This window comes from Dasypus novemcinctus, chromosome 2 (assembly GCF_030445035.2).
Source record: "Dasypus novemcinctus isolate mDasNov1 chromosome 2, mDasNov1.1.hap2, whole genome shotgun sequence".
NCBI classification, from domain to species: domain Eukaryota; kingdom Metazoa; phylum Chordata; class Mammalia; order Cingulata; family Dasypodidae; genus Dasypus; species Dasypus novemcinctus.
Genome location: NC_080674.1, coordinates 73,669,995 through 73,685,444, shown reverse-complemented (window position 1 = coordinate 73,685,444; position 15,450 = coordinate 73,669,995). Strand labels below are relative to the sequence as shown.

Genomic DNA, 15,450 nt, shown 5'->3' with positions numbered 1-15,450 from the left:
AATGGTCTCCTACTGATGAGTATATCTGTCATTCTAAAATTACAAATTAAGCTTCTTTGGCTGAAACCTTGTATCTGGAATGTGTATTTATTATTTGGCATTTCTAAGTTAATATTTTTGTTTCAGTAGAGGAATGAAAAATAAACGTTTTAGGAAAAATTCCAAATTTTTTATCAGATATTTGAATTCAGACTGAAGTGAAAAAAAATAAAAGCATGGAAAAGGCCACCAGTTGCCTACCCTTTTTTCCATTCTACCCTTTTTTCTTTGTAACAGAATTTTTAAATAACTGTACTCACAGACTCCTTTGCAGCTAGGTATGGCCATGTGACCAAATGCTGTCCAGTTAGGTATAAATGGAAGTATAAGCATGAAACTTCCAGGAAGGTTTTATTTAAAAGAGGTCATTGAGGTGTGAAGGATGCCCTTTTTCTTATATGTTTCCTCCTTCACTTTCTCTAGAATGTGGACATAATGCTGGCACTCCAGCAGCTATCTTGGACCATGAGTTTACTTTGAAAAGGAAAGCCACATGTTGAATGAAAAAGGTAAAGCGGAACCAGAGGAGCCTGGACCACTAATGACAGAGGGACCAGCCGTGTACTGCCAACTTCCCAACTTTTCATATGTGAGAGAGAAAGAACTTCCCTTGTTTAAGTTAAAGTTATTTGGAGTTTTAGTTATTCAAGCCAAACTTAATCTTAAATAAAACATTATGTTGTGGTAAAATTGATAGAAAAGCCATTTCTTTTCTCTGTTAGCACATTTTTTTGCCCACGTTAGTCCATCTGCTAGAGTGAATGGTGTTATTTGAAAAGGTGCACATAGCCACTTTTTGTAGCTCAACTAGGTTAAGTAACCCATCTAAAGTCACCCGGTTAATAGGTGGCAGGGCCAAAATTCTAATTCACTCTATGCTTTTACTTGGCCTGCTTTCCTCTCAAGAGAGCATTAATTAATAACTATAGTTGATATTTGTATAGCTCTGTCGAGTTTGCACAGTTCTTTATCAATACATAGGTTCTAGTTTCCTTGTGGCTAAAGCCAATGCAATGGGCTGGCTTAAACAATGAGAATTTATAATTCATGGTTTTGAGGTTTTGAGTCTAGAATTCCAAATCAAGGCAATGTTTTCTTCCCAAAGGCTGCATTCTGGGGCAGGCTGCTGGCCATCCTTGGTTCTGGGCTCCTCTGCCACATGGCGATGTACATGCAGCCTTTCCTGGCCTCTCCCCTCTCTTCCGTGTTCCCATTGACCTTCAGCTCCTTGCTTCCTGTGGCCCTCTCTTCATCTGTCTGAATGCCATTCTGCCTATAAAGGACTCCGATAAGAAGATTAAGACCCATCCTGACTGAGCTGGGCCACACCTTAGCTGAAGTAAACTCATCAAAAGGTCCTACTTGTAATGTGTTCCCCCCTATGGAAATGGGTCCAGTTTACAGAGCATGCTTTTCTGGGGTACATAGCTCCAAACCACCACAATGGATTATCATGCTTAATCCCATCCGTCTGGTGTGCTCAGGTCTGGTTCCCTACACTAATTCCTGAGTCCATCCCAAATCCAAGAACTCTGGTAGAGATTTGCTTACCCCAAAGATTCTGCCTCTCATAGATTCTTCTGGGCCTTTCTTTCTACAGCTCACCTTCATGTAGCTCCTGGGTCTGACCCTGCCAGTAAATGGTAAGAGGTTCTATGTGATGGAAGAAAAGAGACCTCTCAATACCCCACAGAAAGTTACTTTTGCTTAGAGGATTTGAATTACAGATGGCTCCATGGACAAGGTTTGTTGATCTTCTATAATTATACTCTCAAGTCTGTCAGTTCCTGTATTGATAATAGTAGCATGAGAGTGCACTCAATGACTGACAAGGCTAAGGGAAATTCGATATGTCAACCCATCAAAATCAAGGAGAGGGAAGTCTCTTTGTTAATTTGGACTATTCTGGGTCAGTGAGTATGGATGACAATGAAATTTATGCAACAGAATTAAGTCCTGCCCCGTAAGCATCAATTGAACGGCAAGCTGTATGATTGTCTCTCCACATGCTGAATAGTCTGTTATGCCACAGTGAGTCTGCGGCAGAGCTGTGGGGACATTGCTAAGCCCTGGAGGGAGTGCCTCAGGGGGGAAGTGCTTCCCTCCACGGCCAGAAGGGCTCTGAGAGCCTGTGAGCCCAGTGCCCGCCTCAGTGCCCGTCAATGGGATGGGTTTCATCAGTGTTGGTTGCCCAAAGAATTGAATGAATTTCTGAGTGTCTGTAATGCTAACCCTGAAGATAATATCGTTCCAACATCACACATAAGAACAGGTTTGACAGGGGAATAAAACCCAATCTTACAAATACATAACAAATACTTTTTAAAAATATAATAATGTTTTGTTTTAAGATTTATTTTATTTATTTTTCCCCACCCCCTTGTTGTGTTGTTTTGTTTTGTTTTCACTTGCTGTGTCTGTCTGCCTTCTTTCTTTAGGAGGCACCAGGAGGCAAACCTGGGACCTCTGACGTGGGAAGGAGGTGCCTAATCACTTGAGTCACCTCCATTCCCTACTTTTGTTGTGTCTCTCATTCTGTTTTTCCTCTCCATGTCTCTTGCTGCATTATCTTGTTGAGTCAGCTGGCCATACCTGCCCAATGCGCCAGCTCGCTCATCTTCTTTTGGAGGTACCGGGATCCGAACCAGCAACCTCCCATGTGGTAGGTGGGAGCCCAGTCACCTGAGCCTCATCTGCTTCTCCATAATAAATAACTATATAATCCATAGGAAGCAGAGTCCTTTGTGACTGTTTTCAGCACAGAGCCACATTTAAAGTAAACAGAATTAGGTTTCATGAAACAGAAAATTAAATTAATAGTGGCTTAAACAATATTTCAAATTTATTTCTCTCTCATGTAAAAAAGCATAACGGTCCTTGGAGACTCAATCTTTTCATTCCATCTTTGTAATGAGTGGCCTCCATCCTCAAGGTCACCTCATGGCTCAAAGTGGCTGCTGAAGCTTCTGCAATAATGTCCAAGTTGTGCTCTTCAAGCATGAAGAAGAGCAGACAGTCAAAAAGGGAAATTCCTCAGCTATCTGTTCTCCATATAGGTAGGTGTCAGGAAGCCCTTACCAATAACTTTGCTTAGATCTCATAAGCTAGAACTGAATCACAAGGCCAACGTGGCTGCAATGGCAGTTGGGAAATGTAGTCTTTTATCTGTATACATTGTCACCATCACCACCACCCCACCAATAATATAGGCTAGCAGTACCCATCCTTTTTGATCTTGGAAATCCTTAATATTCTTAAAAATTACCAAGAGGTTCTATCTATGTGAGTAGTATCTATTGATATTTATCACATTAGAAACGAAAAATGAAAAAATTATAAAATATTAATTTATTCATTAATTTAAAATTATAATTCTAAATCCTTGCATATTAAATAACATATTTTACAGAAAAGAGTAAGTAGAGTGGCATTGTTTCACATTTTTGTAAATTTCTTTACTGCCTGGCTTAACAGAGGAGAACCAGATTCTTACATCTGCTTCTGCATTTACTCCATTGTGATATGTCATTTAGTTGAAGTATATGAAGAAAATCTTACCTCACAAAGATATACAATTTGAAAAGGTATGAGTGTTTTGCAAGTTTTTCACATAATTGTGGATATTATTCTTTGCTACTATACCAAAACTCAATAAGTGGTGATTTCGTAAAGATTAGTTGCAATGTGGAATCTGAAATAAAAATCACGGAACGTTTTATACTCTATTACATTAAAATCCATTTGTCTATCTTGAGTGGATTTCTTTACCCATGCATGATTTTGTAACATCAGGTACTGGTCATGTGTAAAATATTTGTGTACTGAATTATATAGCTCTTCCAAAAGTTGACACATTTCATTATATAATATTAATAGGATTGCATTCATTAATAGCAGCACTGTTCTCATCAGAAAATCCCTCTTTCAGGAAAGTTGTCAAATTCGTGGGGACAGATGCAAGTTTTCAAAAATCCTAATAGTCACTCGAAAGCTTAAATATTATCCCCGGCAACAAATGCTGTCAGTTATTTCTCTTGGAGTGGCAGGCTTACTTTGTTCAGTTTTGAAACAATATCTGCCAAATACACAAGTCTGAATAACCATAGTTCATCTGTCAGTAATTCTTTCAAGTAAAAATGGTGTTCCATGAAATTCAATGGCAGAACTGTTTTTCCTCAAGACAACCATCACACTTTTGGATGCCACAAAAGCTTTATGTGTACTTCCCTTTTTGCCACAAAGACTATTAAAAAGACATGTGCATGAGGGTTGAGATTTAATAAAATTAATAATTTCTACTGTTCCATTAAGGACATTTCTAAATGGAACTGGCTTTTTTTTTTCTGTGAGTGTGTAGTGGTGAAGAATATAATTATCACTAGGAAATTTTCATCCCTATTTAGTTTCCTGTGGGTGATGTAATAAATGACTACAAATTTAGTGACTTAAAAGAACTGAAGATTATTCTCTCACAGTTCTGAAGGCCAGAAGTCCAAAATCAGTCTTACTGGGCCAAAATTAAGCTACTGCACTTCCTCCTGAGGCTCTGGAGGGAATCTCTTTCTTGCCTCTTTAGCTCCTGGAGGCTGCCCACATTCCTTGGTTTATGGTCACATCACTCTCATCTCTGCCCTCAGCTTCTCATTGCCTTCTCCTCTTCTGCCTGTAAAATCTCTCTCTGCCATCCTCTTACAATAATCCATGGAATTGAACTTAGAGTTTACCTGAATAATACAGGATAATCTCCTCTGTTTTAAGATTTTTAATCACATCTGTAAGGCCCTTTTTCCAAGGTAGCATTTACAGTTTCCAGGTTTTAGGACTTAGTATATTTAGAGAACCATTTTTTTCAGCCAAACCCAGTACTAGTACCTTGATTTGTTTTACCCACTATTGCTTTTGCACCACCAATGCAAATGTTTTCACAGTGAAAAAGGTAAATAAACATTTTGGAATTATTATTTATTTTTTTCCTTGAAGACCCCTGCAAAGACCTCAGGGAGCCCAGGGTTCCATGGACTACACTTTGATAACCACCACTCTAACCGAACAGAAGCTGGTTATACAGTACAATTTTCTGCCACAACATCCTGGGAAAGGAAGCTAGACTTGAAGGCCCAGATAATAGGTTCACTTTTGGGGGATAGAGAAGGAAATGTAGCATTCCCCAGTTTCAGGTGAAGGATAATGCTACAGGGCTGTACCGTCCTTTGGAGAAAAGATTTCTGTAAGAATTCTCCCCCTTTGGGATCCACAGACCTCCTGAAATTGTGTGGGTGTGCATTTTTCTGGGGAGGGCAGGATTCTCATCAGATTCTTTAAGGGCTTGGGTCTCTCCAGGAAGAAAACAAAAAACAAAAGTAAAAAAAACCCCACACCAAACATGCTAGTGTGGAGAGAAATAGCCTAATCCTAACAGAAGCCTTGAGAACTGGTCTGAGTTGGGGACTTAGGGAGAACAGGAACACCAAGGTGGATAGTGGAGGCGCCAGGCCTGGAACCCCAATCCCCTGCGGATTCCGTTGGGGCCAGTGGGCCCCGGCTAAGGAGCGCCCCTGAAACCTCCTGCCGCAGGCCCTCGGGGAGCCCCCAAGCTCAGCTCTGTCTACACCCGCCTGTGGTGGAGCTTTGCAGGCAGAGCTTTTGTTTTCCCTTCACCATCTATTTTCCTTCTGAAAAATTCCAAGGATGTTTCTGCAGGTCCTGTTTAGTCTGTCAGGGATCAAGGTGCCCTTCACGGCTGGGCGGGATCAAACCCGCCCCAGAGGCTGGGGAGGAGGAGCCCAAGCAGAGCGAGACCCGGAGCCGAGCCGGAGCCGGGGAAGAAGGGCCAGGCCGGCCGGGCGGGCAGCGCTCGCTCTGACCCGGGGGCCCTCCACGCCCTCCTGGGGTGGGAAACCCTGTGAAGTTAATCCCTGAAGTTCCTCCTTCTGAAGAGGAATGAGGATACTTGGGTTACTCTCAGTTTCTCCTAAGAAGGGGGAGGTTTTCAGTGAGTGAATTGCTGTCTGATGGGAACAGGTTTTTCCAGGCATGACAGCGGGGGCTGGATTGGGAAAACTACCAGAGAGAGCGCAGCGCGGTCCTTCGAGCCGTGCGCGTGTGCGCTCCCGGCAAGCTGGACACTGTCCGTGCTGACCTCGCCGGGCGTCCGCAGAGGACTCCAGCAGCGGCCGTGTACGTCGAGCAGTCTTTCACATACATGACCAAAGCTCTGCTCCCTCCCCAGAGGTTTCGTGTGTGTCCGTGTAAGAATGTTACCGATATCACAGCGTATTTGTGGCCACATAGATGAATGGATACATACCACGTTTGTGTCTATGGGTCTCGTGTGTTTATTTGTTACATATGCAAGCAGCCGTGCTTATCACAAAATCATTTATTCATTTATTCAAGAAGATGACATTTACAATAGAAATGCATAAAGAGAGATAATTCCCTTTTCTTCCTCCTCTATTCTAAAAATAGTTTTGTGAACAGGTGATATGTAAACATGGCAAAACAAAAATTCATTAATTACCATGGAGTAAAGTGAAAGATAAGTTGTCCAGCCTTCCCCAAGAAATTATTATTACCAGTTCTTACCTATTCTTCAAGAGCTATTTCAGATACAAAAAAAAATGAGTAATGAGCACACGTATATATATATATATATATCCTTTTATTTTTTTTAAAGATTTATTTATTTATTTAATTTCCCCCCCTCCACTGGTTGTCTGTTCTTGGTGTCTATTTGCTGCGTCTTGTTTCTTTGTCCGCTTCTGTCGTCGTCAGTGGCACGGGAAGTGTGGGCGGCGCCATTCCTGGGCAGGCTGCTCTTTCTTTTCACGCTGGGCGGCTTTTCCTCACGGGCGCACTCCTGGCGCGTGGGGCTCCCCCACGCGGGGGACACCCCTGCGTGGCACGGCACTCCTTGCGCGCATCAGCGCTGCACATGGCCAGCTCCACACGGGTCAAGGAGGCCCGGGGTTTGAACCGCGGACCTCCCATATGGTAGACGGACGCCCTAACCACTGGGCCAAAGTCCGTTTCCCTATATATCCTTTTTTTTACACAAAGTTTATTTCTTCTTTTAAACTAATTGCTGTGAGGTTTACAACACAAAAAGATCTACATTCTTATGTAAGCTTCTGTGTACGCCCTGACTCACTCCAGCACACATATTTGTTTGTATATATGATTTACAGCTGTGGAGGTTTTGTGAAGGAGGGCAAATTCTTTGTTATATAAAAACTGCTGGAACCTAGAAAACTGACTTCATTACTAGTTCATCTGGCTATTAATCTTCTTAAAAGCTCAAGACAAACAAAATCCCTGTGTCGGAACCCCTTGTGGTATCCCAGAGGCAGGTGAGGTTCATTCCCATGGAGTTGTCTGCACTTTCTGATTTGTCATCAATTCTTAAGGAACAAACACATCAGCAATCCAGTAAAGGTTTATTTAGTACAGCTCTCTGTTGATTTTATAACCAACTGCAGTCTATTTGGGACATAAAACTCACGATAATTTACAAGTAGTAAGTGGACAAGAAATCCATAAATCACATTCTATACTAAGAGAGAGTAGGTGAATGCACACACACACTTAGACATATCCACCTTCAAAGGAAGAATTGTAAGCATGCCTAGAAAATATGTATTTTTTTATTTCAAGGAGAACTGAGAACTCATTGGTGAGAGTCCTATAGCCAAATAAAATCTGAGAGTTAAATCGTAGCAAGTAAAAGTTTGATGTAAAGAAAAAGACTTTGCCACTTTATTTCTTAAAGAGGGAATTCTGGTTCCTGCGTTTGAAGAGTTCAAAGAAATTTTTATGGCTCCTGAAGGAAGAAACTCTTTTTTTTTTTTTTTTTCTAAAAAGCTTCACCAACCAAGCCCAAAATTCTGGAGTTTGTCAATGTTTTCTGATATTCTTGAAACTATTTTGCACCCAATATCTAAAACTAAAAGCTCACTTAAAGATCTTTCTCATTTCACGTATTTTTTCCTAGGCCTGTGTTTAGAAAAGTCTCCATAAATATGCTAACAATAAAGACAAAATAAGTCTCTAAGCCCAGGGGAGTTCCAGAGTTTCAGGACCCAAAGAAGAAGGAGATACGAAGAAAATCTTGAAAAACATTTTTGTTTGGAAAGTGAAATTTAATAAATCTGAATCTGCTACCATGAATAGTTTACCAATTGTCTGCCACCCAAAGGTTAACATAAAATAGCTAGAAATTCAGGACGCATGTAGCAGAAAGCTAATCTTACTCAGATGCTGATTCAAACAAACCCAAAGATAAAAATAAAATAGAGACAGAAAATTGGGGAAAGTTTGATCCTAACTAGATAGTTTATGCTATTAAGGAATTATTGTGAAATGTTTAGGTGCAATAATGTGGTGTAATTTTTTAAAGTCCTTGTCTTTTAAGTCCAGTTGTGGGTTTGTGCTCAGGGGTATATATGAAGCAAGATTGGCCCTGGGATAACTGAGTTGGGTGGAGAGCACTTACTATTCTTGTAAAATAAGACAAAGCAGGGTATGGATGTAGTGCAAGTGGTTGAGTGCCTGCTTCCCCTGTACCAGGTCCTGGGTTCAATCCCCAGTACCTTCTAAAAAAAATTTTTAAAAAGGACTAAGCAACTAAGCTGAGCTAGAATGGTCATTTACTATCTACCTGAATAACAGTTGTTTTTCCATAGAAACTGAGCACCCATCTGTCAGCACAGGGCTCTGGCAGAGGCACTTTGGTGGAGCGAGTGGGGGTCTCTGCCCTCTGAGCGGGGAGCCGGGGAGGTAAAGCGCAACCCACCACGGCAGGCTGACAGGTGACAGGCGGGGACAATATGGCGGAACCTGGCTTCTCCTAATTGGCAGAAAAGCTTCTCCCCCCAGGGTTGCTGCTAGGAGCTTCTCTTTAGGGGAGAAGCACCAGCGCCCCTGCCCCCTCCTTCCCAGGGCTGTTTAGCTCCAGCACGCTCCTACGCCACCATCTAAGCGCAAACAAGGCAGAGGAGGAGCCTGAAAGGTGAGAAGCTGGAAATCGACACCAAGGCCCAGTTTTTCACAAACAAGAGGCTTTATTTTATACAGTTAAAAAAAAATCAAGGAGGGCATTTTTACATAATAATGAATTTTAGGGCTGGTTTTGTAGTGGAGTTACTTGGTGAATTTGGAACTAATACCTATGGCATAAAAGGGAAAGCAACTGGAATCTCTGGAAAGTGCTCCACTTCCAAACGTCTCCACATACATGCACATGCACATACACATACATACAAGAAAATGCACATATAATACACATACTTACACATATACACACATACACATATATGCATATATAATACATACATATATACATATAATGGATATATAGCCACACAATAGCTCAGCCCCTTGGTAGCCCCAAAGGGGGAAAGAAAAGGTCACAAGAGCTTGGTCTCTGGGCTCGGTTCTATTTCCTCTCCCATTAGATCTTTAACTGTCCACCTCCCATCCCCTATTAGGGCTACTATTAAATTTTTTAAAAGGGGAGAAAATAGCAAGTGCTGATGAGGATGCAGAGAAACAGAAACCCTCATACATTGTTTGTGGGAATGTAAAACTGTACAGTCAACATGTAAAACAATTTGGTGCTCTCAAAAAGTTAAACATAGAAACACTGTATAACCCAGCAATCACATTTCAAGGTATATACCCAAAATGATACATGCGACATGGATGAACCTTGAAGACAGCATAGTGAGTGAAATTAGTCATACACAAAAGCACAGATATTTTATGATTCCACTTATATGAAATAACTAGAATATGGAACCTCACAGAGAGAGAAAGCAGAGTACAGTTTGGTGGGGGAATGGGGAGTTGATGTATGATGAGTGCAGGGTTTGGGGTGATGGAAAATTTTGGTAATGGATGGTAGAAATGGTAGCACAACATTGTGAATGTGATTAATGCCACTGAATTGTATGCTCGGGAGTGGATGAGATGGGAAATTTTGGGTTATATGTTTGTTAATACAATTTTACAAAGAGAGAGAGACTAAAGAGACATGACAATTACATTAACATTCATGATCCTGGACTGGATCTAATAATGTAGGAGAAAATGCCCAGAGGGACATTATTGGGACACTTGAAATAACTGGAATATAGACCACATGCTTTATATCAATGTCAAATTTCTTGAACTTGATAGCTGCACTTAATGTGCTTACCTAAATAAAAAATCTTGTTCTTAGGAAATATGCTTGAAGTATTAAGGCTTAAAGAAGCATGATTTTTGCAATCTACTCTCAAGTGTTCAGAAGATGGATATAGATAGATAGATAGGTAGGTAGGTAGATAGATAAATAGAGACAGACAGACTGGCTGATAAGGCAAATGTGGTAAAATGTTCAAGCAAAATGTAAATCTGGGTATCTGGGTGGGGGTATGTTAAATTCAATGTACTGTTTTGTATTATTTTTGCAACTTTCCTGTAGGTTTTTCCAAATAAAACATTTTTTTAAAAGATGGTTAGCAGGGAGACAAGAATGCCTACAACTGCAAACAGGAGAATTGCAGCCATCGTCCAAGTGGATGGAGGCATCCTCTTGATAGAGGGGTGGAGTGGCATAGCCATCCCAAGGTTCACAGAATGGAGGAATAGAGTATGGATTAGAGTGGACTTACTGATACTCTATTCTGGAACTAATGGGGTTAGTAGTGGAAGTAAATGTAACACTGAGATGGAGAAAGTAGACATGGTAGCTGCTGAGGGTGGAAATGGGAAGAAGAGATGTGATGTGGGGGCATTTTCAGGACTTGGAGGTGTCTTGGGTGGTACTGTAGGGACAGTTACTGGACACTGTATGTCCTCTCATGGCCCACTGGGTGGACTAGGGGAGAGTGTAAACTGTAATGTGGACCATTGACCATGGGGTGCAGCAGTGCTCAGAGATGTATTCACCAAGTGCAATGAATGTCCCATGATGATGGAGGAGGTTGTGGTTATGGGAGGAGTGGGGTGAGGGGGGTGGGCGGGTATATGGGGACCTCATTTTTTTTAATGTAACATTAAAAATAAATTAATTAATTTTAAAAAAAGATGGTTAGCAAATGTTTCACACCAATGAAACCCCTGTGTGATGTTATGTATATATTTTTATTTTGTAAGTTCACAATCTTTACTATACACTTATTGCTTATGTGTGTTGATGTATGAATGATATACTTCAATAAAAATTTTTTTAAAAGATGGTTAGCTATCATTCTTTCCAAGCTGAAAGGCCCAGTCCAAATCAGTTCACAGAGATGTTTCCAGATAATGTTAAATTCTTAAGAAACCTGTTTCCTTTGGCTACCACGACCTTTGAGCTTTATTTGAGTTCCATGTGGATCCCGAGCACTTGCCCATCCACATGGCCCTGGAGGGTTGTAGGAGGTGAAGAGAGTAGGGCTGCCTCCCAGCCTGTGGCTACTTAGAGCTGAGCTTTGCCAGCAAGGTGTACAGTACGTCATAGGTGCCTTCCAGGCCTTGCCCTCACCAGAGAGTGTTTGGAACCTGATCTCAGCTCCTTCCTCTTTAAAACGCTTCAGTCTCTCCAGAGAAAGACTACAAGTTATGAGGCTCACAGGCCCGAGCTCTGGCTTGCATTCTGAACCTTTGAGCACGTGCCCAAGACCAGGACCCCTTCCCCACCGATAATCCAAGGACAGATGACTGCCTGCCAGGCACCCACTGATAAGGTGCAGGGAGAGAGAGAGCAATCAAGGGCAAATGTCAGGACAACCAGCCACAAACACCACCAGGAGCGTGAACTCGCTGGTCAAGGGGACCAAACGAGGATGTGGTAGCCAGAGTCCCATCACATTGGCCCTGGCAACTCCCAAATAAAGAGCACGGTGGGATCATCTCAAAGCAAGAAAGCTGGTGGGTGTGCTGGCTCGGGTTCCAGAAGACTGCTCTGTGTGAGATTATAGAAGCAGGGAACTAGGTCTACACAGCCTTCAGTCTTCTAGCCAACTGCTGCCCACACAGAACCTCTGCCAGGTTCTACCCTCATGCGAAGAGCTGCTGCCCCTTTCCCTTTGTCTAATTGGCACCTACTGTTCCTTTAGTTCCCAGCTGAGTCCTCCCCAGGTCAACAATGTGCTCAGTGCTCCCTGGAGTTGTGCAAGGCAACAGCCTGGGCTTCAGTCTCCAGGCCAGTTTTGCTGACCTTCCTGACAAGCCCAAAGCCCTCTTAGAGCTCCAGGACTCCTCACTGCTTTCAGAGAATAATTGATCAACATCTGTCTCCTCAACTAGTCTTCCAGAAGACTTGAAGGCAGGGACATATCCAGTCTTTCATTGGTTTGTTTTCTTCAGTTATGTCCCTACCTGATGGCCCTGGGCCCGGCACAGAGTAGATTCTCAATAAACAAATGTCGAAAGAGTGACCAAATTCCCATTTTCTAACCCCCTTGTCTATCACAACCCAGCCTCTCTACTTGGGCCCTTAAAGCCTTTAGCCCTGAAGCGCTGTCTTGGGAAGCATAAATTACCTCTAGGTGAGCACTTTTTCTCTGTCTTGGAAAGTCTCCCTCTATGAAAACGGTGCTGAATGAGTGCTGCCTGGAACAGAAAACTCTCCAAGGCCCCTTCCCTGCATATCTAGCCCCTGGCATCCTCCAGATAAACTGGCTGCCCTGCCTCTCCCACACGGATGCCCTTTCCTAGCATGTGTTTCTTTTTTGAATTACCCCTATGTTCATTGTGATCCAAATCCATGAATATGGAATTACAGAGCGGTGGGGGAGAGCGAGAACAGGGAGGGAACAGGGGCCAGGGAGGAAGGCTCGAGGCCCTGAGGGGCCGTTTGCCGGCCAGCCCCTGGGGATGCTTGACCCTCTTCCTCTCCAGACCAATGGCCCTTGGCTAGGAATCCAGCATTTTCGTGATGATATTGAGAATAAAGCTTGTTTCTGTAACCTGCATCACGTTTTTCCATCAACTTCTATCAGTCACTGAACATGAAAATGAATTCTCATATAAAAAAAGCTTTGGTCCCTAAGAAATAACACAGATCACAACAATAATATACCAAGTTTATTGTAATCATATCCTTGAAAACCTAGGTACTTCTGGTAAAAATTAGTAAAAGCCACTCCAAATAATAACTCCAGACCAAAACCTAAAGGAACTGCTGAATCCTCTCTTCCTTCTGGCTTCTCTTACCTGGAATGGCCTTGCCTATAGTCCAAAGAAAATCTTTTCTTTTAAAACCTGATGGTTTTAAACTACTTCTAGAGTTTTGTGAGACTATTCTGGTTGTTTATTATACTGTGGAGAGTCAGGGGGATTAGGGCCTCCCTGGGTGTCCCTGAAGACTGTTTTATTAGCTAGAGCTTGTCGTGCCGTAAAGATTGTGCCCGTGATTCATGACCTAACAGGCAGCGATAAGGCGGCTTGACACTGCCTCAACAGAGCTCGTCTACGATGCAGGGAGAAGCGTGTGCTGTGGGGCCTCCGGGCCCAGTTAGCTCAGGCCCAGCACAGATCCCAGCCCGGGGTGACCGAGAGCTCCCACCACGCCCCGCCCTGCTCACCGCACACCAGCTTCACCGTCGTGGAAGAGAACATCGCAGACAGGAGTCCTTGTGACACGGTGGTAACTCGAGGAATTTTTCACATCATCGTCATCCCAATGTATTTTATTTTGTGTGGCTTAGCCAGCTGTCTAACACTACCAGATAACTATTCTAACAAGAAACGTTACTTATTTTATTTTTCTCCAGGTTTTCACAGCTTTTAAGAGACCCAGAGTCCTACAGGGACACCAGATAGCCCCCGGTCCCTGTTGGGGCTGAGGTGGGCATGTTTTTTTCTTCTCTGCTTCCCCATATACCTACTCTCATCACTGTGGAAGCGCCTGAAGTCTCACAAGTAGTGATTTTTCTCTTGGCTGTTGGAATTAAAACGGAGATGCTGGTGCCCTCAGCTTTAGGGAAGGGGAGGGATTGTAGACAACCAGGTGAAATTCCTGCCCCTGCAGCTTATCCAGGGGATTTCTTTCATGAGAGAAGTAGAAACCCTCCGGAAGGGCATTTCCCTGCCCCTGCCTGATTTCAGCTGTGCTGAGGGCTCCACCTCCCACCCCAACGCCTGGAGGTGGGCCAGGTGGGCCAGGCGGCCCTGCTGCCCCGGGAAGGTCCACACGCAGAACAATTCAGTTGTCAGGTAATGATGACTTCAGGGCTTGTTCCCTTAGCTTTTCAGTCTCTAGCGAGGGACAGAATATATTTCCTCGTATGGGGGAGGAGAGAAACAGGCACAGTCCTCATCTTCCAGCTGTGTCGCTTCGAACTGGTCAGCACCGAGGCTTGACCTAAAGCATGAGCAGAAAACACAGAGGCGTTACAGCCCGAAGTACCACTCGCGGGACCAGGCCACCCTCCTGGCAGCAGGCTGTGTGGACGTGAGCCTTCCCCAACCCTTCCTTCCCGGCCAAACACAGTCAGGGACTGAGGGCTAGAAGGGGGGCATCTCCCGAGGCACACACCGTACCTGTCCAGGTAAGGAGGGTAGTCCTCATCATCGACAAACGCAACGTTTTCTTGAGGGTAGATGGTGCAGTACTGAGGGGGGCTTGGCATCGCGGCCACTGCCCCTCCAGAGGGTAAGAGACCACAAGGGTTCATCACTGGCTGCAGGTAGGAGGTGCTCATCCCAAGAGGCTCTGGAGAACCCGAAGGAGGAGGGATGTACTGTACCACGGTGGCCCCGTGGAAGGTGATGGGTTGGTTGATGCCAGTGAAGACAAACGACTGTCCACTTGGTGTCTGTTCCGAGTCCAGGACCCTTTCCTCGCTTTCTTTGCACAACTGGCAGGAGAGCATTTTGAACTTGCACACGGCAATCAGGATGAATGTCACCCCAACTGACAGCAGAATGGGCCCGAGGAGCTGGGTCCATTCAAAGTGGGACACGCCTTGGTATTTAATCCAGCCTATGACAGTGAACGTGATGCCCACCAGTCCCAGAAAGATGCCCGAGAAGAGCAAGGTGGCACCTGCTTTGTCGTCATCGGACACCTGGATGTCAGCGGTGCTGGGTGTGTAAGGGGTGACAGAAAACACATTGAGAGGGAATTCCTCCATGCAGCTGCTGCCCTGCTCCAATGCTCCTCTCATGCTGTCACCCCACTTATTAGACGGCAAAGGGGTTGTGAGAGCGTCTAAGAGGCAGAGAAGGGGAGCCTCAGGGTCAGATTAGTTATAGAAGAACTTTGGGCTTCTGTGGTTAACAGAGTATAACATGCAGAGGGCCAACCTTGTTTAGAAGAATAAAGGTCTGAGAAATGAAGCTTGACATTTTCTCATGTGCTGTCAACAACTGGAGAAAGCTGCTTTGCAATTCAGTGGCTGACTGTTTCTCTAATTCACTTTCATTCATTCGTTCATTCGAAAA

General features: G+C 43.7%; 1 protein-coding gene across 1 annotated transcript; it reads right to left on the bottom strand.

Moving 5' to 3' along the window:
• Nucleotides 1-13,074: 13,074 nt before the first annotated feature.
• Nucleotides 13,075-15,238, bottom strand: TMEM174 (transmembrane protein 174). The gene is made up of 2 exons (XM_004480244.3): nucleotides 14,548-15,238; nucleotides 13,075-14,368 (listed from the first exon to the last, which is right to left on the bottom strand). Exons 1-2 carry the CDS (start codon nucleotides 15,171-15,173, stop codon nucleotides 14,263-14,265), a joined length of 732 nt encoding a protein of 243 aa, XP_004480301.1. The 5' UTR covers nucleotides 15,174-15,238; the 3' UTR covers nucleotides 13,075-14,262.
• Nucleotides 15,239-15,450: the final 212 nt, after the last annotated feature.